This window comes from Artibeus jamaicensis, unplaced genomic scaffold (genome assembly GCF_021234435.1).
Source record: "Artibeus jamaicensis isolate MK-2021 breed Jamaican fruit bat unplaced genomic scaffold, CSHL_Jam_final contig_327, whole genome shotgun sequence".
NCBI classification, from domain to species: domain Eukaryota; kingdom Metazoa; phylum Chordata; class Mammalia; order Chiroptera; family Phyllostomidae; genus Artibeus; species Artibeus jamaicensis.
The window spans coordinates 5700781-5725537 of record NW_026521772.1 but is presented as its reverse complement, the minus strand read 5'-3'; the positions used below and the strand labels follow the sequence as shown (position 1 = coordinate 5725537).

Genomic DNA, 24757 nt, shown 5'->3' with positions numbered 1-24757 from the left:
TTATTTGCTAAGTGTTCTCTCTCTCTTGCTTTTTTAACTAACAAATGAAAAATGAAATTAAAATTGCTGATGGCTTCATTAGATAGAGAGGGATTTCTAACGTGCATTAATATGGCGTCATTTTCCTGTTCACCCAGGGACAGTGGGCTGGGTATCTGAGGTGTGCATGTAGCCTGCCTCGCAGCGTGTGCGTGTATGTGTGTACATAGCTGTGTGTGTGTGTGCACAAGCCTTCCTGCCTCTGCAGCTCGTACCCTGGAGTGTGAAGGTTCCAGCTCTCAGGTGGGGGGTGGTCTTTTCTGATTGGCTGCTGGAGAGCAGGCCCCAAACAGTGTGTCTTCTGCTTTCATTCCTCATGAGGTTCAGACACGGGATTGTTGTTTGTGTAGCTTTTAGTGGGATATTCGGTCCTTAACACTTAATCAAGTCTTCCTTCCTTCCCTCCCTCCCTCCCTCCCTCCCTCCCTCCCTCCTTCCTTCCTTCCTTCCTTCCTTCCTTCCTTCCTTCCTTCCTTCCTTCCTTCCTTCCTTCTTTCCCTCCTTCCTTCCTTTCTCTCTTTTCTTCCTTCCTCCTTTGCTCTCTGCTTCCTTTGTTTTTTGGATGTAAAAGTGGGATCACTCCACTTTTAAGGTGAAGGTGCAGAAGACAGGGCTTCTTCCCCCTTTTTCTCGCCTCTCTCAGCCTGATCCCACACCTGGATGACAGAGCCCCTCACCCTGGGCATCCGCTTGGTCCTTATTTTTGTTTCATTGTCTGCACGGAGCATGGAGGGTCTGTGCTGACCTGTCCCCACCAGGCCCCTGGAAGGTTTGGGGACAGGTCAGGTTAGTGGACCAGCATAGCTAAAGCTCTTTTGCATTTGCAGAGTTAGTGTCCATCTCGGAGAAAAGGGACCAATGACAAAAGGCATTTGTTTTTGTTTTTTTTTTAATTAGCTTATTTTGGGATAATGATTGAGATATGGAAAGATATAATGACTCGACCTGGTCCCACAGCAACTAACAGAAAACCCAAAACAAAACAAACAAACTAACTAACAAACAAACACCAATATGACCAGCTCATGAAATCCCTTTATTGTTTGTCCATATGGTCTTTAGCTCTAGAATCTAGAGTTTGACAATCGCGTTTCCATTTCCTGCACAGCCCTCCCCCATCCCTCTCCACGTCAAGGATTCTAGAATAAATGGTGTAACCCAGAGTGCGATCCAAGGAAGGCAGCACCAGCAGCTGCAGCGAGCTGGTGAGAAACGGAAGCTGCAGGGTTCTATCTCAGACCTACCGACTCAGAACTCTGGCAGTGGGGCCGGCAATCTGTCATTTCTCAGGCCCCCAGGGAGGTCTGTACCCACCAAAGCTCGAGAAGCACTGTTCGGAAACACACGCACGGACAACCGTGAATCTGGTGCCTCTCGGTGAGGCAGGCGGTCTGTGCTTTCCAAGAAACAGCTAATCACTACACGGTAGCTTTGCAAAGTGCTCCGGCAGCACCTCCCTTTGCTGGTGAGTCCTCTGTGTGTTGCAGGTCCCACACAGGTAGCAGGTACGGCGCAGGCGCTTCACAGTAACTAAACAGGTATGGCCGGTGTGCTTCCTGGGTAAAACTGATGATAAGGGTTAGAGATACGTACGGTGGAGACAGGTGAAAAAGACACTTCTCTTTCTCCTTGCCATCCTCTCATTGTTGTGATTTTTGCTTGCACCCGGGAATGTGGCCACATTAACCTTTAGGGGAGGGCCTGGATTATATAAGGCAGCTGTTCAAAGCTTGTTGAAAAGGTTTGAATGAAAGCAATTAGACAGGCCCCCAACACCCATCTGGCACTGACCAGCTGCGTGACCTTTGGCAAATTATGTCGCCTCTGTAAACCTCACTTCCCTCATCCGTAAAAAAAGGGAATAATGAGACTTAGTTTGTAGATTTGTTGTGAGAATTAAATGTGATTATGGCCATGAAGTGCTAAACACAATGACTTTTACATAGAGGGGATCGACGGGGATAAGTATTTTTTATTTATTTTTTGTTACAACACATTTATTTGTTGAGGAAACAGGCATGTCATGATTTCTAGATGCTAGACGACAGTGTCAGCTCTTGTCCCTATAGGCAGTGAGAGGTCAAACGGAGCAGGTAGGGTGGGGCTGTATGAGCATCACAGGTGGACTTATTCAGAGTCTGTAATACCCACCCTCCTTTGCCTCGTGAAGTTCTGGGTCCCCTTCCTCATGCTCTCAATGTATGTAAGAGCCCAGTATGTGAGTCTGATATAGTCGCTCTCTGAGAATCCCCACTGTTTTCCTGTATCAAGCCAATGAGGCAAATATTCTTTGACATTTAATTTTTGAAATCTCTCAGGCTGTGGACTGGTATACATGGGGTTTTATATAACTCCTCTGGAATAAAAAGAGTCACTTGTCAATGCTAAACTTTCCACGTATTAGGGGCATTTCTCTCTCCTCTAATAGAAAACTCCTGGCTTATTTCTTGTAAGAGTTGGAGATACAGGCTCTAGCCTGTGTTTTTGTTCCTTGACTCAGATACACTAGGGAAGAACTTTGGAATAGCAGTTGTAAGACCCAGGCTGTTCTTACTTGTCTGCTACTTCGTCTGGGGATAAGAACCCACGTGACCTCTGAGCTTCAGCAATTCCTTGCGTCTGGTGGAAGGCGGCCATGGAATCACTCCTGTCCTTTCTGGCTCAGAGGCTCTCACAACCCATTACTGTTATAATATATCACCTTGCTATAAATACCCTAACAAAGTAGAGGTCAGTGAAGAAAATGATGTTTCTCGCAGGACTGAAGTATAATTAGCATACCAATCACTTGCTAATATATTCCAGAAACTGGAAAGAGTGTGCCCTCGAAATAATGTCCCTACCTAAATCTTACTTAGCTCTAGTTGTTTGTTTAAAAACCAACATTTACTTTGTTTATTCTGTGGCTCACACAAAAGAAAGGCTTTGTTCCGGATGCTGTTCACATCACAAATTTCAAATTAGTGAACTTGGTTCTGAATGAAAGTGGTTTTGCGTCCATCGTTATTAGTGCGTGTATCCTGGGTTTTATAAATAAATGTATTTTTCTCTCCTATTCTCTGTCCGACCTTGGAACCCATTCACTGGTTTATTTTTTTCCAATTGATCAGGGATGCGAGAGGACTTTGGTCTTTGAGATTGCACTTGGTAATAGAGAGCTCAACAACAACAGCAAAAATTGTCCTTGTGTCTTGTAATTTTCCAAGCCTGGGCACTGAGCGAGGCTCAAGCCCACCCCCGATGCCAGCTCAGTCAGGGCTCCTGGACTTTGAACTGTTACCTAAGCCCCCCTCCCTGCCACACCAGCTGCGCTGTCCGTTCATAGTGACCCAGTTTCTCTCCTTATGTAAGCACCCTGCATCAAAGAACTAGAGAGAGGACCCAGCAGCAAGAAGCATGTGCACGGCCACGGGACGTGTTCTTGGAGATTCTGTGCATGCTCAGGAGAACGCCAACATTCTGCTCGGCGTTCCAGGAATTCTGGATATGAGCCTTTTCCTTCTGTGGCTAGATAGACAGACGCTGATTTAAAAAATGTGTAATGGTCATAGAGCCTGGACTTCTTAGAGGGTCCTACAAAGAAAACTGAAGGGAAATGAAAAACAAGGCAGGTCCTCCTGTTTCTCTGTGTTCCGTGAGCTGCTCACCACCCATCAGCCTGACATGATCAGGACTGGTTTTTGCTGTTAGGCATGTTATGTCTTGTGTGATGATTTCTTAAACTGTGACTGTCACAAACACGGAGGGGGCACTCGTGATTGGAGTGTCAGGCCCTGCGTGCTGTTCGCGTGTATTACGTGACCTTGATCAATCCCATAGCCCTGTGGGGCAGCATCGTTAGGGTCTGCATTTCACTGATGAAGGAAGGAGGCACAGAGAGGCTGGTGTCTTGTTCAAGGTCAGAATAGCCAGTGTGTGTCAGGACACAATCTCAGGCAGAATGGCTTTAGGAACAAGAGAGAAGTCACTCTGTCCAGCTGCCTGGCATCTGTGGGGACAGTGGACAAGGAACTTTGTTCCCTGGGTATAGGGGAGGGAGCAGCGTCCAGAGTGCACAGAGTAGGGTGCAGGGGGCCCTTGCAGAGGAAGCACAGCTAACACAATGCAGGTCACCCCAGGAGCTGCCAGTAGATGCCCATGAGCCATTCAGAGCCTTAAAACTGACTACAGCCTCTGGCAAGCAGATGGGGAGGGTCTTGGTGGAGAGAAAGGGAAAGATGCAGAAAGGGCTGAAAAGGACAAAGGACAGAAGAAAAGGGAATGGGACAGGGAAAGGTGCTGAGAGTCAGGGAGAGGCTCCAGTGAAAACCTGGCTGAGAAGAGATGGGAGGTGATAGAGGGGGGAAAGGACGGAGATGGGGGGAAGAATCGCTGTGGCTCTGGTCCCCTTTCCTTTGGTAGGTGACATAAGCAGGAAAGGTGGGCCAGGTGGGGGGGACAACTGGTCTGTTCACAGAAGGCCTCCGAGGCCCCCTGCTCAGGGGAAGGGGCGGGGCCGGCAGCCCCAGGGGGTGTTCCACACCCCCCTTTACACTTCCACTGTTCCCGGTGAAGTTTCTCTTTGACCCTCAGGCCTGCCTGTCAGCCTGGTCCTGGGGATATGAAAGGCAGGGGTGGGTTGGGGCTGAGAGTGGTGGGCGGGCCGAGGAGGTGGGGTGCAGGCAGGCCAATCTGGGCAGGGCCTTGTGAGCTTTTCAGGAAGTCTGTTACACCCGGTGGGCGCTGCTGTTTCTCAGGGGCAACCCTGCCAGGCCGTTCACCCCTCCTTCCTCATCTCTCCTCGAGCTCTCTCCTTGAAATCGATGGCACATTTCACACATCCTATTTGTTTTGGTCCCCCTCTCGCCTCCTCCAAAATCTACCCTGGAAGTGCAGGCACGTTTTGGGTGGAGGCTGCGGGAAGCAGCAGACACTTGGACAAGGTCATTCAGCCATGCTTTCTCACAATGTCCCCAGACCTTGGCTGCTCTCCTCCAAAAGACTTCGCCTTTTCCAGATACAAGTCTTTGCCCTCTTTCATCTCTCTTGCCTTGCTCTTTCTCTTCTGCCTGCAAACATCTCTGGAAAGACCTTGTAATAGAGTCGTGGGAACTTGGCTCTTGGTGGCAGCTGGGTAGCCGGGAACTTTGACTTCTGTAAGCTTCAGTTTCTTCCTATGGAAAAATGAGAGTGATACTATGGATTGATCAGCATGGTGGAAATAAGTTGCGCTGGTGTTTGTAAAACCCCCAGCAAAAAGCATGGCAGCTAGTAAATAAATAAAACTCCCTGCCCCCCATCCTCAATAAATACATCAAAATAAAACCCTACCATCGCTAGGTTCTGCCACGTTCTCCAGCTGAAATCCAAGAGGGACTCCCAGCTGGAGACCTCCCTGCAGTCACACTCGGCCTTTCCTTTCTCCCCAGCACCACTCTGTTCTTCCACCTGCAACATCTGATCAAGCAGACCCTCTTTTTTAATTTCAGCTCCTCCTGCTCCGCAAGTCTTTTCGGACTAGATCAATGCTTAAACACACTCAAGACTATCTCACCAAAAAGTAAAAAATAAAAACACCCCAAAGAACAAAACCCCTCCTTCTTTCCTGACCTATTTCCAGATGGCTATGCTGTCTGATCTTTCTCTTCTCTTCTTGCGAGAGACATCTGCATAACTGTTTTTACTTCCTTCATTTACCACTACACTTACCACAGAGTGGCTGGGGGCCCCCCACCCCCTAACACTGTCCCTGCCACTGGCTGCTGAGTCTTGTCACTGACTGCAGCGACCACTCTCAGACGGTATCCAGCTTGACCTCTGGGTGGCACTGGGCACAGCGGCCACTTCCTTTCGTAGCACTGTGTTGGTCCTTCATCTCTTGGGCTCTATCTTACCAGTAGGCTCAGTGGTCTTTAGTGTTATCATTGCTATTTGACACTAGTCTTACTGAACCATTTCTGGTTACCGAAAGGAACTTTCTCAGTCCTAGGCCTTTGCACATGTGGCTCACCCTGTCCCCCCACAATTCTCTTCTCTGTCTGCCCCTTTCTTCTCTCACTGAGCTTAGAAGCTTCTCCCTCCTGCAAGTCTTCCCTTTCTCCCTCAGGTCTGGCTCTGGCGCCCCTCCTGGGCACTTTCACAATAGCATCCTACTTTCTATCCTATGACTTAACATCTACCCCATGATTACCATGATTATCTTTGCTTGGCTCAAATCACCCTTTCACTGTATGTTTTTGGAGAGCTTACTTGTGCCTGTTTTTAGCATCTAGCAGAATGCCTGGGTCACCTAGTGAATGAATGAATCCATGAATCAATGAATGAACAGAGATGGCATTATTGCTGCATTGGATTAGGACTTAGCATGCCTTATATATTTTTAATGCTACCTATAATTCCTTGCATAAGTTCGGCCAAGCCAATTCTCTCAGCATCGGTTTCCTCATCTATAAAATGAGAGGAAGTCAAGCAACATCCCTGAGAGCACTCTCGCAGGTGTTATCTCTTTGGTTCGCACACAGACCCAGCAAAGCCGAGTCTGAGATGAAAAGAAAGAGTGTCTGCACCTTGCACGGTGGCAGGCCAGTTTCCTTAGCTGGGTTATCTTCCCAATACCATGGAGAGATGCAGACAGGTAATTTTCTTTCTTTATCTGTAACTAGATTCAGCTTGCTCACAAACCCCTGTTTTGGCTTGATGAAAAGCAAAACAGAATCGAACACAAACAATGAACTTGAGCTTTCCCATTCAAGGACTTTAATCTCTGCTGGTTCAAGAACAACAGGCTCTTCCATGTTACACCTCTATGTCACTTTGCGTTCACTCTGTTACGTAAATGCATGGTGTTTGGGGGTCCTCCCCCCAACATTTCATTCCCTCTCTCTGAATGAGGTGGAAAGACAGCAGGGGCAGGTCCCTGGCCCGTGGTCCTCAGGTCCTCCCTGTCCATGGCTCTTGTCCTGTTGTCACGTGTGGACTGCTCACCACTCAGAGGCCACCTCGGCTGTCCGGGCACTGTCTCCCCAGAGGCTTTCACAGGTCCAGATGTTTTTCTATCCAGCTGCTGCCTGCAGTCTCTGCTGTGGCTGTGGTCTCCTGGCAGGTGGGCTAGCTCTCGAATCCGAGTGTTTTGGAGCCTGTGGAAACTTCTGGGCCTCCTCTGTGAGAACTTGGAAGAGGCAAGGGCGGCAAAAAAGAGCATCTCAAGGGATTTTATGAGCAGAGATTTTTTAATTTGTTTTGTGACGTATCCTGAGACTTTGAACAGGACGTTGTACATTAGCAGTTTTAACTGAATCGTTGCATTGAATGAATGATTCGCAGGCCATCTCTCTGCATGACTGTCACCACCTCACTGTTTCACGCTCCCTCTGATTATCGTTGTATCGGGGTTTCTACTGCCTCCTCTCTTCCGAGTTCCATGTACCAACGCAGCTTGGTGAGGAGGTCCCTGAGCAAAGCTGTCATTTCAGTCTAGACTCTTACTCTCCTCCTGCTTCTCCAGCGTAGGAAGAAGTTTACTTCCATCCTGCCCAGTGGGGAGCAAGCTTACATCCTTTTTTGCTTTCCCCATTTTCCATGTCTTACAGATGAAGTGACCACATGTCCTGTTTTTCGCCTGTGGTGGCCATGGTTTATGCCCACTGTTCCCATGGGGTTAACAGAAGTGCCCCCCTCACTCTTAGAAATGTCCTGGCTTGGGCAATGAATTCATGGCCACCCCCTACTTTTGTTTGACACGTTCAGCTCATACCTCCGAATTTAGATTTCTTTGTGATTTGGAATTTAGCTTTGAGAGTCCCATCAAAACCCCTTTTCTCTCTCAAGTTTCGGGCTCCTGCGTTTAAAAGTCTGGGTTTTATGGCTATTGTTTTAGCATTGGCAGTAAAATGTCTCCATTGAAAGACAGGTAAACAATGACTTTTTAATCAGGAGAAATAAAAATGTTTCAGAAGAGTGAAAGCAAGCGCTGAAATTCAGCAGCAGCATGGCGCCACCAATCCGACAAATCGTCGCAGGCAGAGTGCTGTTCTGCTACTTCCTGGTGCATCTCGGATGCTGGAGCAGGTCATGCCACCATCCAGCATTAAGAACTCTTAACATGCTGTCCTCATAATGAATTTTAGGAAGGAAGTAAAACATCATAGTGGGAGTCACTTTTAATCAGTGCACTGACTTTACTCTAAGTTGTATCTGGCCTTCCTCTGAGGGAAGGTCTTTGGGCTCCTGGTGGCCAGGATGTTATAGCACAGCTCATAGAAGGCTACCAGCCCTGGCTGGTGTGGCTCAGTGAATTGAGTGCTGGCCCGCAAACCAAAGGGTCACTGGTTGGATTCCCAGTCGGGGCACATGCCTGGGTTGCAGGCCAGGTCCCCCGATGGGGGTGCATGAGAGGCAACCATACATTGTTTCTCTCCTTTCTCTCTCCCTCCCTTCCCCTCAGTCTAAAAATAAATAAAATATTTTTAAGGCTACTAATGTTATTCATACAGAGGAGAGTGGTAAGGGTTAAAATAATTCATAAAAATATTTTAAAGGAAAAACATCAACTGAACGCACAGGCTATCAATGAATACTGTTTCCTTCTCCAAATCTACAGCTAATTCTGCTCCTCTTATTCCAACTGGAGGCTTTGTTTGAATACAAGTGAAAGGGTGTATTCTTTGCCATTCAGAACAAAAATGACAATTAATGTTCATTAAAACACATGATTTGAAGGCAAGATCTTTGAAAATAAGTGATCGGTGTTATCTAGGGGTGTCCAACCTTTTGGGGTCTCTGGGCTACCTCAGAAGAAGAGTTGTCTTTGGCCACACATTGAATACATTGTGACATGTAATCACACACAAACACACACAAAAACTCATAACGTTTTAAGTAAATTTATAGTTTTGTGTTGGGCCACATTTATAGCCATCCTGAGTCTCATATGGCCTGTAGGCTGCAGGTTGGACACCTAAAAATACAGTGCCTCCAAGATGTTCCAAAAGAGGCTGGGAGTTGCCTCCCTGTAGTAAAATGAATGGCATTCCCAGCTGAACTTCGGTGTTCACTTTCAGACATGACTCTGGTAGAAGTGAAGGGTTTGCCCTGAGGAATTCACACCCTGCCCTAGTTTATTTCATAATAGATTGTTCATGCAGGGTGGTTGATTTGGATTAGGGTAAGGAGTGGGTTATATGTCTTAATTTGGCCTAATTAGAAACACAGGCTCACCAGTAGACCCAGGGGGCAGCCAAGTCCTAATAGGGGACAGGCAGTGACCTCTGAGGGCTGATTGGAAGTGACCAGGCCTTCCCATAGCCGTTATTACTGTGTTTTCCTACCTATTTCTCCTTAACATCACTGTGATCCTTGACTGAGAAGGAGGCTCGCTTCCGAGTACCTGCGTGTCTAAGATCATAAAGGGGATACAGAGGAGCAGAGGGGGCTTAGACAGGGCCACTCTGACATTATTACTACCTTTCTCTCTTTCTTCTGCAGTTCTTGAGCTTAAGCTTCTTCCTATCTCTTCCTTTCCATCTCCCTCCACATCCACAGATGGGGTGGCCGCGTTCCGCGCCTTCCTGAAGACGGAGTTCAGCGAGGAGAACCTGGAGTTCTGGTTGGCCTGTGAGGAGTTCAAGAAGACCAGGTCCACTGCAAAACTAGTCTCCAAGGCCCACAGGATCTTTGAGGAGTTTGTGGATGTGCAGGCTCCGAGGGAGGTGTGTTGGCAGAGGCCAGCGTCTTCTCAGACCTCTGTCCGTGGCTCCTGGCTCACACCTCCCTCTCTGTGGGGGTTTGAGCTGGGCATGATGGGCACTTCCTTTTGAACTGAGCCTCAAGGCTCGGATGGCTAGTGGTGGAAAGGGGATCGTTTTGGGGGCAGAGCCCAGGGTTTTTAGAAAAGGGGCTCTATTATGAGTGCTTTAGCTGTCTCTCAGTTAACCATTGCCCTCAGGAACTGTGTCTATAGAAGGACTCTGCAAGTTTGGACGCCATGGAGTCCATGTGAGTTTTCCTAGTGGGAGGCAGCGTGGCTTAACGGAATGAGCCTCCCTTTGGAATCTTGTTCCAATCTCAGCTCCACCACTTACTAGCTACGTGATCTTGGTCAGATTACCTAGCCTCTCTGAATCACATTTTCCCCGATGTAGAACGATATAACATCACCTTCCTTTCAAGGCTACTCTAAGTATGAGGGATAACGCACCTATTGAATATTTGTCACTGCTCATTAATGAGTAATTACAGTCATTTATATAATTTTATGATCACTTATTATAATTACTTATAATAAGAAAATGAAATCAATGTGCTGTTGGTCTGAAACATTAAAGAGGCATTTACTTGGGAGGGTTTTACAGAAGAAAAATATTTGCTGCCAATGAGCTCAGGTGCATTACATGCCTAGGACTCTTCAATTAGGCTTTGGTGTGGGCTGCGGGAGGTCTTTGGCCAGTGGCCAGCATGCTGTAGGCTTCTTATGATGCTGCTTGGAGCGGAGGTGTGCATTCCGAGCACAGTCTCTGTCTCCTGGAGCATTTGTTTTCTTAGGATTAAGAAAGGGCAAGAGGGCAAGCTTACTGTAGGGAATGAGCATTCCTACTGTCTCAAGTCTAACTCTGCCTGATATTATAAAGCTTCTGGATTAAGAATTAATCGAACTGGGGTTTTGCCCTGGCTCTGTTGCTAACTTTCCATATTACTTTAGACCAGCTTTTTAGTATCTCTTTTCTTTGGTGTCTTTATCTGTAAATTGGAATGAGGACTAGCTGGTCTTCAGACATCAGAGGATTCTTTCTGGAATCAATAGGGATGACCCCATGAGAATGGTTTGGAAAGCATGACTAACCTTACCTCTGTAAGATGCAACCATTGATTATTACATAGTTAGGACGGCCATGGAGAGCCTGTGACCATGCTCTCTCTTTGTGTCTCCAGGTAAACATAGACTTCCAGACCCGAGAAGCCACGAGGAAGAACATGCAAGAGCCATCCCTGACTTGCTTTGACCAAGCCCAGGGAAAAGTACACAGCCTCATGGAGAAAGACTCTTACCCCAGGTTCCTGAGATCCAAAATGTACTTAGATTTGCTGTCCCAAAGCCAGAGGAGGCTCAGCTAGACCTCAGATGGGGACTCTTGGACATCACCGGCTTTCCCCGCCCCCTTGCTGCCAAGACCATATTCTAATGTGAAATGTCATAGATGTTCAAAAGCAGAGGCATTTAGATTGGGAGGCTAGGGGTGGGGAGGGGATGCAGGGCCATTCTGAAGTGTGATGCAGTCACCAGAACTGGGGCTCTATTTCACTTACCCTCGGCTGTGGTTCGGTCAGCGGTCGCACCTTGCTGTAGTCACCGTTCTCTGGGACCGTTCTCTGGGTCAGCAGCTTGCTCTCCATGCCTGGGGTTATCTCCACTGAGAAGGCGGATTCGCTAGGCCGGGATAACCTGTACATAACACAAACGCACTCCCCACCCCTTCCACACCCTCCTCAGGTAGGATTCCTGACTCTCTCGTGTGCCCTATACCCCTCGGAGGAATGGTGAGAAGACAGGCTCACTTCTGAGCTTTGCTGTCGCAGTGTCCCAGCCAGTCCCAGGTGCTGGGACCTCACAGCTTAGCGAGGTCTCCGTGGAATCCCAGGTTTCTAGCACTCTCATGGACAGGTGGCCTCTGGAAGAGGGGCAAACTCCACGGAGTCAGCTGTTTCTTCCATTTCCATAGGACCAGGGTGAAAATCTGTGCTCGCTGCCCATCTTAGTCTAGGAAATTCACGAGACCCCCCCCCCCAGCCCACCCCTTCAAGACCATTCCAGAAAAGGTCTTGGGAGATGTCCTTCATGACTTGTGATGTGGAGCTACTCTTAAGAAAGATACAGCTTGCACATCTTCCTAAATCGTACCAAGAAGTTTCCCAGAAGCGGAGCGACCAGGAAGTGTAGCAGCAGTACGCCCTGTGCAATGGGGCGCCACATAACCTTTCTGCTGCTTAGTGTACCCTCCGCCCTCGCCTCCTGTGCCATCACACCCCCCTCCCCCGATCTGTTAGAATGACAGACAGCTTGGTGAAGAATCCCCATAGCATGGACAGCTCTCATGGTGCCTAGTACTCTCCCTGCCTCTCTCTGTCCCTCCTTCCATGCAGGTCATGTAATTACGATGGGGGAGAATGGGGACTTAGGCCATAACTCTTTTCCAGCTTGCTTCCTGGGAGCGTGCTTCCTTAGAAAGGTCCTTCTCATGAGGGCCACCTTGCCTGTTCAGCAGCTTCCTTCTTGAACTCTGACCTTTCGGGATTGAACATGAGGCTAAGAAGATCACTGTGAACATTTGGTCGTGGAGAACCTTCCTAAAATGCTTTCATGGAACCCCGGGGCTGCTCTTGGAAATATGTCAGGACACTCTTGGAGGATGAGTGAGACACATGGAACCTACCCTAGCTGCCCAGGAAAAAGCTGACTTTGGCACAGGGCTGAAGTGCCAAGGAAATGAATCCGCAGTAAAGAGACCAGCAAGTGGAAGAGGATCCTGCAAGAGGCTAGTTTCTGGGTGAACTGAGTCACGGAGACCATGGCAAAGGAGCTTTCGGGACGATTCAAAGGCGATGGATTGGGAGGCGTGGCAGACCTCTCAACCTTCCAACCTGACTCAGTGGAACAGCATCCGGAGCGCAGGTGGCGGAGAATTGGGCTGAAGTACTCTCCTCTCGTGGGGTGACGGGCCCTTTCAGACCTGCAGGGTAGGAAGGCGGTTCCAGTGTTTGTCTTCCTGTCTAGAACTTAGTGAATCTCTTCCTTCCTTGGCTACAGCCAGACAAGGCCCGGAGAGCTCTCGAGTCCCACTGGTATGGGGTATACTTCCCTGAGCCGTGAGTGAGGTTGTGCGTGTCTGTATGAACCACCAAGGAGAAAGAGGGCACTTGCCTCCTAGCTCTCACCCTGAAGGATTCCTGCACGTGTGGAACTTCATGGTTAGGAACTCCGAAGACTCAAATGGGTACTCCTGACTATTCCGACTTAGATCAGGTAGTATTCCTCTGGCCCCACTGGTGAAAAAAAAAAATCATCCTTAGCTAGCTAAAGCTGCCAGAATTAATGTAATGATAAAATTCTTGAACAGGGTATTTTAAACATTGTTTACATATGAATAGTGCATCCGCTGCCAACTCTGCTTTCGGATGGGGGGTGCAAAGAAACTGGAACAGCACGGAGTTATGGAAATCCGAATCGTTCTGAGAGGGGCCTTTTTACCACTTCCACAATGCCCAGGAGAGGAGTCTGAACAGGAGTGTCGTGCGGTGGCCTCACTGGGGCCCTAAAGTTCTTGCCACCTCTCAGCGGAGTGAAGGCTACAGATGGCGGTTTTGCGGTGCCTGGCGACTGCCTCCCACGATAGGGAGGCATGAAGGACTGAGGTTGGGTATCCTGAGTCTTGTGCCGCTGAGCGAGGGTACGTGGGCGTGTGTAGAGGAACAAGACAGCTATATTTACAGTACTCCCATGGAGTGTGTGCAGGCACGTGTGTGCGTGTGAGACAACTGTGAGCATTAGACGAGTAATCACGGAGATGACCTGCCCGGGGGGTGGGGGTGGAGCCCCCCTCACACCTTTCTGTCCCGCTTCCCACAGAAGGCACTGAGCTCCGCGCTCTGGTGCCCACTTTCAGGCACTTTGGTCATGCCAACCCAGACTTTGGTCTGTGATGAAACAAAGAGAAATGTTTACAACATTTAGAGCAATATCCAAGCATACCTCATCCCCGACCTTCTGCCTCCCCGGTCCTGCCTGCTGTCCCATTTCCTCTTCCACAGCCCTCATTGCCGACCTGGGTGGGCAGCCTCAGGGGCCGCTTCTTCCATGTAACGTCTTCCTGTGCTGCTCCGGCCGGCTTATGCTTCAGGCTGCCTTCTGGGCTCGAGGCTCGCTCTGTGCCTGGGATCTTTGAGGACCCGAGGCAAGTCAGGGCCGTGGGCCGGGTAAATCTGTGACTTGAGGACTGTTCTCCATTTTGGGTGGCCTTTCAGCCCCCTTGAGTTAAACTGTGTGGAATTTCCTGTTGCCCTTGGCAAACCAAATAGAACGTGATTAGTGACAGCCATTCGTAGTCCGGGCACCGCTGAAGTGAGGCAGGGCCCTCTGAGCAGTATTTATTATTAAATTTGAGCATTGAGGAATACCCCGCCCCACTCCGGAAAGTCTGTAGCTAGTGCTGATTCCCAGGTCCCACACTCAGCGATGCTAATCCAACAGACCTGGGGTGGGACCCAGAAGTCTGCATTTTTAATAAGCTCCTAGGTGCAGAGTAGGCCAGACTTTGAAAACAGATGGTGTAAGACAGAGGCTCTCATTCTTGGCTGCTCCTTGGGATTACCTGTGGAACTTTTAAAAACCCAAATGTCCAACCTGGTCTTACCCCAGAACGGCTCGGCCTTGGGACCCAAGGCATTCGTCACTGTTAAAGCTTCACCAGTGATTCCAAAGTACAGGTGAGGGTAGGAAGGGCGGACCTGAGGAGTGAGGAGGAGCGCAGCTGAGTGGATGGCACCAGCGTGCAGGCCTGGAGCACACCCAGACGCAGATAAGCACGGTGACCTGGAACGTGCCCACCCGGACTCTGATTGGTGAGGTGGCAGCTTCTGTGCCCTTTCAGTCTTGCCCCTTGGAGAGACAAGCATCATGTTTCTGCCCCGGGTACATGCATTGCTGGGCAGCAGCTATGCCGAACGTGGGGCTAAGGAGGACTTAGTTAAGAGAGGTTTTTGTCACGCCTCCGGGTCTTATTAATAGTGCTTCCTCCCAGCTGGCCTCCTGGGCTGTTTCCCCTGTTTGTTTGTTTTGGTGTGTTCTTATATTTGGCCATTTCATGTTAGACTGTGCCTCTGTCCCCAAGGCCATGCAAGGTGGTAGCTGGAACTCAGGTGGTGGGTGAAGAAGGCATGCAGTCGTTGAACAGCAGTAGCATAACTTCCAGATTCCTCAGAGGAGGGTGTCGCGTCCTGGGAATATTGAGCTTTTCTAGGCTTTCTTTTCCAAGGCCACGGTGGGGTTCCGATTCCTGCTCTAAGCCCTCATCATTACCCCTTTGGTCTCACATGGGACGGACAGCTGGAAAGATGATTTTACTCTCTGGTGCTCTCCCCAGAACTTGCTGCTCCGAATCAACCGAAGCTGTGAGGTGGTGTCCTGCCCAGGTGGCAGGCCTGGCCTCTGGGTGCAGGCCCTGGGCACCTCTCTCAGCGGGGCAGGGCTGGGGTGTCCGGGTACTCCAGGCTCTGGGCTGTGAGGGGAAGGTGCGAACCCTTTGTGCTGAGAGCTTGGCGAGGGTGGGGCTGGGAAGAAAAGAGGGAGGGGGTGGGGGAGACAAGCAGCCACTGTGATGTCCCTTCCAGAAGGAAGAGGTGACAAGAGGCACATTTGGAAGCAGAATGGCCCCCCATCCACAAGCTTAGCCCAGCTCTCTCCTGACCCTCTCTGGGTCCATGTCCAAGCAAGGCAGAGGAACTGACTTTCCATCTGATGCTGTCCTTCCATCGGCCCAAGTCAGTCCTCTTTAAGTCTGTGTCCCTCTGGATTAGAAGCAAGAGAGGTGGCATCGAGAGCCCTTGCCACTAGGCGTGAGACCGTGGAGGAAGAACCCAAAAGCAGCGATGTCTTCCTGGCCCCGTGGCCTCTCAGGACTCCAGTTTGATTCCGAGGACCAGATGGGAGACGAGGAGAGGGCCACTGGCCTTCCCAGGTCCGGGGGCCGGGGCCTCTCAATAAACTGTCCTCTTCTGGATTCTTATGCCCTTGCCCCTCTGCTCCCTGCCCTCTGCCAGGTGCAGAAAAGGTGGCTGGTCTCCGCGTGCTCTCCGACCACGGTAGCATTAGCTGAGTCACGCGGCGTGCACGACACATTTGTAGCAGCTCATCTGCCACATACACCGCTTGGCTGATGGAGTCCTCATTGAGTTGTTTTATTACCGTGCAAAGTGGAATAATGTCATTCACCTTGACTATAACCAAGGCTGTGAGACATAATAAACAGAACCTAAACACGCTGCCCTTCGCTCTCTGCCCACGTTTCTGGCCTGCTGACTCTTTGTGCAGAAATGCTTCACATAACACATGGACTCCTCAGGGGAGCACAGGGCCTTGCCCAGCGGAGGCTGGCACGGGGCCAGCCACCAGGAGAGTGATGGCAGAGTGGGCGGAGTTGGGCTCGGGGTGTTTTGGGATGAGCGTGGGGGTGGAGAGTGACTTTGGGTTAGGAGAATGCCTTTGAAACTGTAATAAGCCACACAAACATGAGGTGGTATTTGTATTAGTACCACCTACTGCTTGAAAACGCAGGGAGAGAAAAGGGGTGGTCGGTGTGTTTGTGCAGCTGGGGCAACTTGAAATGGAACGGCTGGTCTTGTTTATGACGGTGCTCTCTTTACACAGCCGGTGCGTCCCTGAAAAGCGTGCATTCGTCATCAAGTCCTTGAGTGTCTCTGTTGATTGGGCTCTGAGGTGGGGACCCGGGGAGAAAGAGGGGTAGTATCTGCCTGTGAAAGCTCATCTTTCAGGTACAGTGATGATGAAATATGTAAAATCTTAACAATCCACAGAATTTAAATGCACCGGAGTAAGTTTGTCTTTAAAGGAAGGCTGACATTTCTTTTAAGGTGGACTGCTTTGGGGTAAATGAAAAGACCTTATGGAATGCAAATGATCACCCCTACATTCTAGTTTTGTGGACCAGGCAAGGCATGGGGCAGCCTGGGTCCTGGCAGACAGGTGACCTGCCCACGGGGGACAGGTTCTGTTGGACCCTCTCTTCCAGCTTTGCTTTCTACTCCTTCTTACCCCAGTTGCTCCAGTGGGTTTCCGACTCCTTCAGGACCAAAAAGAGCAGGGAAGGAGGAGAGGAGAGGGAGCAAGGGGGACGTCCCACAAGTACATGCCTTCTGGGACCAGCCTTGGGCTCTCTCGGCCCGGAAGAAGAGCTTGTCTCATTGAAGACCACGTCTCAGGGGGACCCCTTCCTCCCGCCAGCTCTCCCAATAAGGCCGGGAGCTTTCCCGCCCTGGCTGGAGGCTTGCTCCTCCCTGGGCTGTGCCTCCGCTTCTCTCTCTAGCAGTCCATTCACGCTCCAGGACGCCCCCTTGGACGGCTCCTTGGATGACCCCACGCCAGTTCTTTGTCTCAAGAGACCCACAGTTGGTCCATGGAAGCATCCGGGCCTTCCTTGCCCCTGGAAGCACAGGGCAGCAGCTGCTCCGCCTTCACTCTGCAGTCGGAGCCCCATGCCAGGCACTGCTGATGATGCTGGTTTTCCAGGCTGGAATCAGACACCATTCTATTGGGTTCCCAAGCATCAGGGGACACTTGTCAGGCTTTCCAAGGGGCCCACTGCATTCCTTCTCTTCTAGGGGGTAAGACACTAAAAACTCCTTAACAAAGCTGTACCTCCCTCCCCTCCCCTCTGTTTCCCCTGGGGGACAGGTTTTGAGCGCCCTCTCACGGGGTCCTCATTGTCCCTGCAGTATCTGCTTGGTCTGGGGGCCCCTGGCATCTGAGATCGATCTCCTGGGCCTTGTCAGAGAAACCTCTTACCAGTGGAAAACAGCATTATGCGGGCATCTCATTAACCCAGTAAATGTGGGGAAAAGCAAGCAAAGTTCCTTCTGGTCTTATTATCTGCATCAACCCAGTGAAAGCCAAGGCCAAGGGGAGGCAAAAAAGAGGTCGCTGAGATAACTCCCTCTGGCGGGTGCACTTCTTAGCTGGGGTCTGTCCTGCTTCCCGGTCCAGGAGGTGTGGGACACAGCCCTCCTGAAAGCTGCACGGAAAGGGCGGGGCTATGTCACAGGTGCTGCCCCGCCCCCACGCCGCCCCCATTCATGGCTGCCAGTGCTGCCATGGGGATGGAAAGTCCCAGGCCTGAGGGCACTGCCTTTGGCCAGGGCTCCATCAGCACTCTTCTTCACAATTTGGGCTCTGACGTTAGACTGAGCCTGAATCCCAGCTCTGACATCTCCCTGCACCTCCATTTTCTCATCTGTAAAACTAAAATAACAACAGAGCTCAGTGCTTGGGGCTGTCGTGAACACTGAGTGAGTTAACATAGGAGCCACTTAGCACGGTGCCCGGGACACGGTGGGCAGCGGTGTGTGGTAACTGGGTATCTGTGGCCACATCCGGAGCCCCCGGACTCCAGCCAGCATCTCTCTGCAGCGCTGCTTGGCTTAAACGATGTCTCCCCCTTTCCTGCTGAACCATACACTCCCTGAGGGCAGAGACTGTGTCTGTCTCATTCCCTGCTCTAGTCCCTAAATGTTTATTGAGAGAATACTGTGCCTGCAAATGTTTTTCAAGCACCTCTTCCAGATGAGGCGCTTGGGTTGAATGGAGGTACAGGCAAGGACGCACCAGCTTGGGCCCTCAGAGAACTTCCTTGCCTCTTACAGGAACTTAACCCTTCGACACCCTTCACACGGCCTGGGAGATGGATCTCAGATCCCCAAGGACTTACCAAATCAGTGGTAAGGAAAGGAAGAGGCTGCCTATCAGAAGTGGCAACACTCAAGGGAACACTGGGGAGCTGAGCACTTTGCAGAGCAATTTAGATGCTTCTTCGAGGCGACTCCACCCGCACCTCTGTGAGGAGGTGTATTGGTTTGCAGAGGCAGCCTGGGTGGCGCACACAACAGAAATGTATTTTGTCATAGTTCTGGAGGCCGGAAGTTCCAGATTCAGGGAGAGTCAGGGTTAGTGTCTTTGGAGGCCTCTCTCCTTGGCTGGTAGGTGGCCACCTCTACCCTGCGTCCTCCTGTGGCCTTTCCTCTGTGGCCACGCCCCTCCTGTCCCTTTTCTTCCTATGAGGACACAGGTCGGGTTGGATGAGGGCCCACCCTGTCCGCCTCCTTTTAACCCGATCGCCTCTCTGCAGGCCTGTCTCCAAGTGCAGTCACGTCCTGAGGTCCTGGGGCTTAGGGTTTCCACACAGGAATTTCAGGGGAGGAGGGCACAGTTCAAGCCATTTCAGCAGGTAGATGCTGTTGTCTATTATTACCCCGTTTACACAGGAGGAAACTGAAGCACACATAGCTTAAGTAACCACCCAAGGTCATGCAAGCTGCTGACAACTGAACTGTGCACCCAGCTGCACCGAAGACTAGAAAGGAACTCAGGCTGTGGTGGGGAGAATGCAGGTGGGGTGGGGGGCACCTGGGAGCAGGGGAGGGGAGGGAGTGCTGGTGCTAAACTGCTCGCAGGATGGGCAGGTTCCAGTTATGTATATACACCATTGCAGGGGAGGTGGGGGGAGGGTAGGGGTGGAAATGGGAGTCAGTTCCTGGCCTTTAGCTCACTCAGAAATCTGGGCTCCAGGAGAAGCTGACGGCCTGGTGAAAAATGACGGTGGCTGGAGTTCGCTGGAAATTGGATTAGCCGATTATCTGCCCACGCTGTTCCCGGGCCTTGCAGTCAGGCGAGGTCGGAGGGCTTGTTTTGTTTTTGCCCTGCCCAGCTCTTCGTAGTCTGTCTCTATTAGGACCATCAGTGCGATCAGTCCTGTGCTCTCTCTCCCAGCACAGTGCGGACGGCCGTCATTTTTTCCAGGGAGGCTGAGTCACCTCCCCCACCATCAACCCAGGACAAGTGTTGGCTCCATCACCTATTGCCACCACTGGGTGGGCAAGTGTGCCTACGTGGTTGGTGCCGGCTCCAGGCGGCGCTTCCCAAGGTGGGAGAAACGGCCCCATCTCCCCAGGCACTAAGGCCAGCCTTGCAGGCACCGACAGGGGCGGGGGCTCTCCTCCAGCCACACAGTGGAAAAGAACCAGGGATTTGGACACACCAGCCTGAGACTGAATCCTAACACTGTTGCTAACCCTGGGGAGGGACTGAGCCTCTGCGAGCCTGTGTTTTCTTATCAGCAGAAGGAGGACAATCAAACCTCTGTTTCCAGGCAGGGATGCTGCCAGCATTAGGGAGGTGGCATGTGCAAAGGGCCTGGGGCAGGACCTGGGATGTGTAGGTGCTTGAAAAAGGAAGTATTAGAGATGGGGGTCCTGGTTTGCAGACACTCCCGGGCTCTGTCTCTAAACCTTCTCTGGGGGTCAGAACCAGTTCTGGAACTGTTGGCAGTAGAAAATCTATCAGGCTAGGTGACTGTAAGCTGTGCTTGCAGAAAACCAGGACCCCTGTCAGCTGGAAGCAGAGCCGGGTGTCTTTCGCTCAGGAGGGTGCTCTGCCCTGGCAGGAGGAATCACTCCTCAGTGCTCAATGAGCTGCATTTAACAGGGTCACTCACTTGTCACTCGGGCTTTTCCCTTGAGCCCTTCAAAATGCACACAAATTAACTTTTTGATTTCGATTTTGAATTGGCAATTTAAAAAAAAATTCGTCTTTCAAAACCAAATCCACTCATCAGGCACCTGCAGCGTACTCTTTTGTAATTGATCCCGAGGTCAGAATTACACTTTTGACTTGAAGCCTTTGGAGAAACCTGGGAAACAGAACTGATGCGGAGGTTGCCATTCAAGGTGCAGAGTGTGTGAGTGGCTCTGAAACAGATTAACATAGAGTCCCCACCCCTTGCTGCAGAACAGCTGTATGTAGGCTTCCTGGGACATTCCAGACAATTATTTTAATCATATATTTAAAAATGAAATCATCAGGGTTTTCCAGTAACGCTTTATCAGATCTGTTATAACCAATAAGCAAGACTGATCTCCATCAGCAACTCCGCGTGGACCCAGAATGGCAGCATGCCTGGGCCATGGCAAAGAAGGGAGGAGTGGGCAGCTGGGAAGGTGGCTTCTAGGACCTTATGTGTCTTCATCACATTCAAACCACCAGAAGCCCTGAAGACAGCAGCCTGCTGGGTCAGGGAAAGCTTCCCTGCCTCACAGGGAGAAGGGGGGCTGACTCCTGGGGACCTGAGTCCACACTGGGGCAATGAGAGGGGAGGGCAAACAGGTTTCCTTTCCTGACCCGGGGTCAGGCAATTGCTAAGACAAAGGGACTCCTAGAAGAGGGGATAGTGCCTGCCAGCAGCTCAAGGATCTGTGGCCCTTTGTTGGCAGCTCTGCAGAGGGACTGGTCTCAGCGGTGGGGGTAAGGTGGGAGGGGACATGCTCGGGCACAAGACCGGCATCTGGGTCTGCTCTGCAGCCTCGGAGACAATCCCGCCTGTTGAGGAAGCAGCTGTCTGCCACCTGCTCACCAGCCTGGGATAAGCCTTCTTTTGAGCAGAAGCAGAGAAAGCCTGGCCTCTTAGAATAAAAGGCCTTCAGTGCAGCCTACCCAGACCATGTGCTTCTGGAAGTGAGCCCTGAGCGGGGTGGGGTTGCCCAGAGGCCTGTCGGATTCCCACCCCGCCCTGCCTAAAGGGCCCCCTGCCCTGCTGCACAGGGCCCCCTCAGCAGCTGGCAGCTGTCCATCTTTTTGTCTCAGGAGCACCTGCCCCTACTCCCACTTCCCTGTCCCAAAGAAAGTGTCGTCTGTCCCAGAGCCAGACAGAGTGGCAGCAGGCTGGGCAGAGGCTGGCCTTGCCAGGCTGCTGTTGAGAGACTGGGGCTTCAGCCTAATACCCTTGCCCTTGAACTAGGACGTGAGCAGTGTAGCGTAGGCCCCACCTAGAATAGAATCAATGACCTTGGGGTGGCTGTGCTTATGTGTGTGGGGTTGGTGGGGATAGAGGAGCAGGGAGGTGTACCCTCTAAAGCTGGAGGAGAAACACCCTGTGTACACATCCACCCACTGAGGACAGAGAGGAAAGAAACAGCTGAGGGGTGAGGCAGGGGCACACCCTATAATCACTGCATCTGCGCAGGGAGCGCAGGCGGGCACTCAGTTCCGGCTGTACCGAGCGCTGCGGTGAGATAAGCACTTACCACGTGTGTGCGCCATCGTACTCTCCCGGCACTTTCTCGTTTCGCCCTCACCGCGGGCCTGTAAAGCAGCATCGCTCCCACTTTACAGCGTCTCTCTGTGGGGGGCCGGGTGAGTGCGTTTCCCGGAGTGAACGGCAGGTTGGAATCGCAGCCCCCAGCACTGTGCCCTTCGTGTGGCCTTCCCCGACCCCCCACCCCTTCCACCCAGGGTCTGCACTTTGCCTTCCTAAAGAAAAAGGCCTCTGTAAACCGCCTCTTTTATGAGAAAGCTAAGCTGTTTATTTAACTTTTCCCGTTGTTCATTTTCTCTTTTTACCCAGACTATAAGCTCTCGAAGGCAAGCGCCAGGCTTGATACTTCTTGGCAGGCAGCTCTGCAGCCCAGGGCACGGATATGCTTCACAAAAAAGCACCTGAGTGATCCAGGATGGTCCCAGGGGGCACTGGGGCCACCCTGCCTGTGCAAGGTAGCATCCCCGACCCTCTATTTGCAGGGCTATTGCATTAGTTTTCCCAGTTGGGACCCACACTCTTTCCTCCAATGTCCCTTAAAACCTTCAACAAATTCCATTAGAAGGAGAAGGCCTGGATAGGCCAGGGCTGGGGCCTTGGGGACGAGTGAGGCCTCTGTCCCGAGGAACAAAGTCTGCACCCAGGGCCCCTCTGGGAGGGGTTCCATAGGCTTTGCCATTCCTTAAATATACATAATTCTGTGAATCCTGCAAGCTGGAGGCCAGCGAACAGCTGGTCTGCCCAGGGCATATTTGCTTGGTAATTCTAATTTTTATTTGAACGCCCATCTGCCCGTCACTGACATCAGAGCGCAGCTGCTCGGCTTGTTTTCCCTTCCTGGTGCCTGCACTTGTGGCTGGCCTTGCACTGGGGATGATTAAATGGCTCTGTGGGTGGCCTCACCCACTGGAGTGTGTGCCTGAAGTGAGGGGGCAGGTGGGACCAGGAACAACAGGGGGGGCTCTGGCATGGTGTTGGGGGGGATGGTGGGGCCAGGCAGGGACAGAGTCTGGGAACATCTCAGCTGGTGGAGGGAGGGGGTACCCCAGGAACAGGCTGCTCCTTAAGCCTGGAAAGGTTTGTCAGTTCCGTAACAAAGAGATCAGTCCTAGAAATTAAAGGGCCAAGTGACTCTGCATGCAGAACCGGGGCCTGAGTTTCCCCCAACTCTGGAGCTTCCTAGGCCCAGCACAGGCCAAACAACATGGCCACAGGTATAGAGAGTGCTCAGCACCTTCAGCAGATGGAAGTTTTCGTGTCAAAATTAAATGGTAAAATATAAAGTTTCCCCATCACTGACTCCTCATGCCCCCATCCCCCACTTTCCCCCCACTGGTTCTTTGTGCCAGTCCGGATTCAAATCCCGGCTCTGGTTATTTTACTAGTTGTGCCATCTTGAGTAATTTTTTTAACCACCCTGAGCCTCAGTTTTCTCATCTGTAAAATGGGCCCCGGCATTTGCACTCCTAGATAGGTAAACCTCTGAAACGCTCTTATACACGGACACCAGAAGAAATGCCCAAGACTGTTCTTGGTAGCACTGGTAGCAAAACACAGCCGGGACCCCACACAAAAGGTCCTCAGAATAAGCACAGACAAACTGTGGCATGTTCCCACAATGGAATTTCCTTTAGCTGTGGAAACAAGTGGACTCTGGAGACATTGCCGTAACCATACAGGTGAATCTTAGCAAAACAATGCTGAGCTTTAAAAAGAAACCAAGCCCTCCTATTAAAATTGAAGTGTAATCAAAATAGACAATATATTTTGAGATTTCTGTGTATGTATAACCACACTAGAAAAGAGCAAGGAAATACTAGAGAAAGGAGTTGCCCAGGGGAAGAGGAGGTAGGGGGAGGCGTTTGAGTAGAAGTAGGTTATCCTTAATGTTCCAGTTCTTGGGTTGAATTTAGGTTCAAAGGTGTTCATCCTCCCACTAGAATAAATGATTGAAAAATAAATAAGGCTGAAGCACGGACCAAGAAAGATACTATGAAGCAAATCAAGGATTATAAAGATTAATTCAATTATGGGCACTGAGGTCCATTAAAAAACGAGGTCACAGAGATTACAAGATTGCACTAAATGAGATAATGTTCAGCACAACCTACTAATACAGTCTGGCTTTCAGTAGGTCTATAAGAAATAAGGTTAAGCTCTCTGTCTCTCAGCCAGCCTTGGACCTTATCTAGCTTTCAGGAATCTTAGTGCTTTGATTCTTTAGGGCTAAATTCTAAATCCTTCACTGATTTTTCTTTCACTTTCTCCCTCCCTAGAACAAATAGAGCTTATGTATCCTGTGTCACAGAGCTTTGGGGACAGTAAATATGAGAGGGCTTTGAGACTATGTAGTGCCCCCAGTAAATGGTCGCTTTCCTATCTCCCCTTCATGCGATCCGTGGATGAAAAGAATAATAAGCCCGGCAGCTTCTCAGGTGAAGTGGGCACCTGGCCACCCGGTCAGTGTCCAGAGCAGAGAGAGACTGCTGGGATCTGTGATATTCTAGGAGGATGCTACAGGAGGTGGCCTGGGGTGGCACCCAGAATGGCATCTGTGGTCTAATGGAAAGAACTTGGATTTGGAGCTGGGAAACCTGGAGCAGAATTCTGGCCTTCCCCCCATGGCCTGTAGGTGGGCCAGTCACTCAGCCTCACTGAGCCCTGATTTCCTCACCCATACCCTACCTCTCGGAACGTAAATTAAATACGTGTACTCCAACACCATGCCTGCCTGACACATGGTGGACTTTTTAAAACTGCTGAATCTGAATCCCATAACTTTTCCAGACTCTGCGTCTCCCATGGGGGGCGGGGGGTTGGTACACTCATCCCAGCTACAGTGACAATGTCTTAATTCCGATTTGACGAGAAAG

The 24757-nt window shown here is 50.8% G+C and overlaps 1 protein-coding gene across 3 annotated transcripts in view; it reads left to right on the top strand.

The window, feature by feature from the left end:
- RGS8 (regulator of G protein signaling 8) overlaps positions 1-11342 on the top strand; it is a 32774-nt gene extending 21432 nt beyond the window's left edge. For all 3 annotated transcript variants that reach the window (XM_037145655.2, XM_037145654.2, XM_037145656.2), the window contains 2 exons: positions 9559-9725; positions 10945-11342. In XM_037145655.2, coding sequence (XP_037001550.1) covers positions 9559-9725; positions 10945-11127 — 350 coding nt within the window. In that variant the 3' untranslated portion in view covers positions 11128-11342. The remainder of the gene's footprint in view (positions 1-9558; positions 9726-10944) is intronic.
- Positions 11343-24757: the final 13415 nt, after the last annotated feature.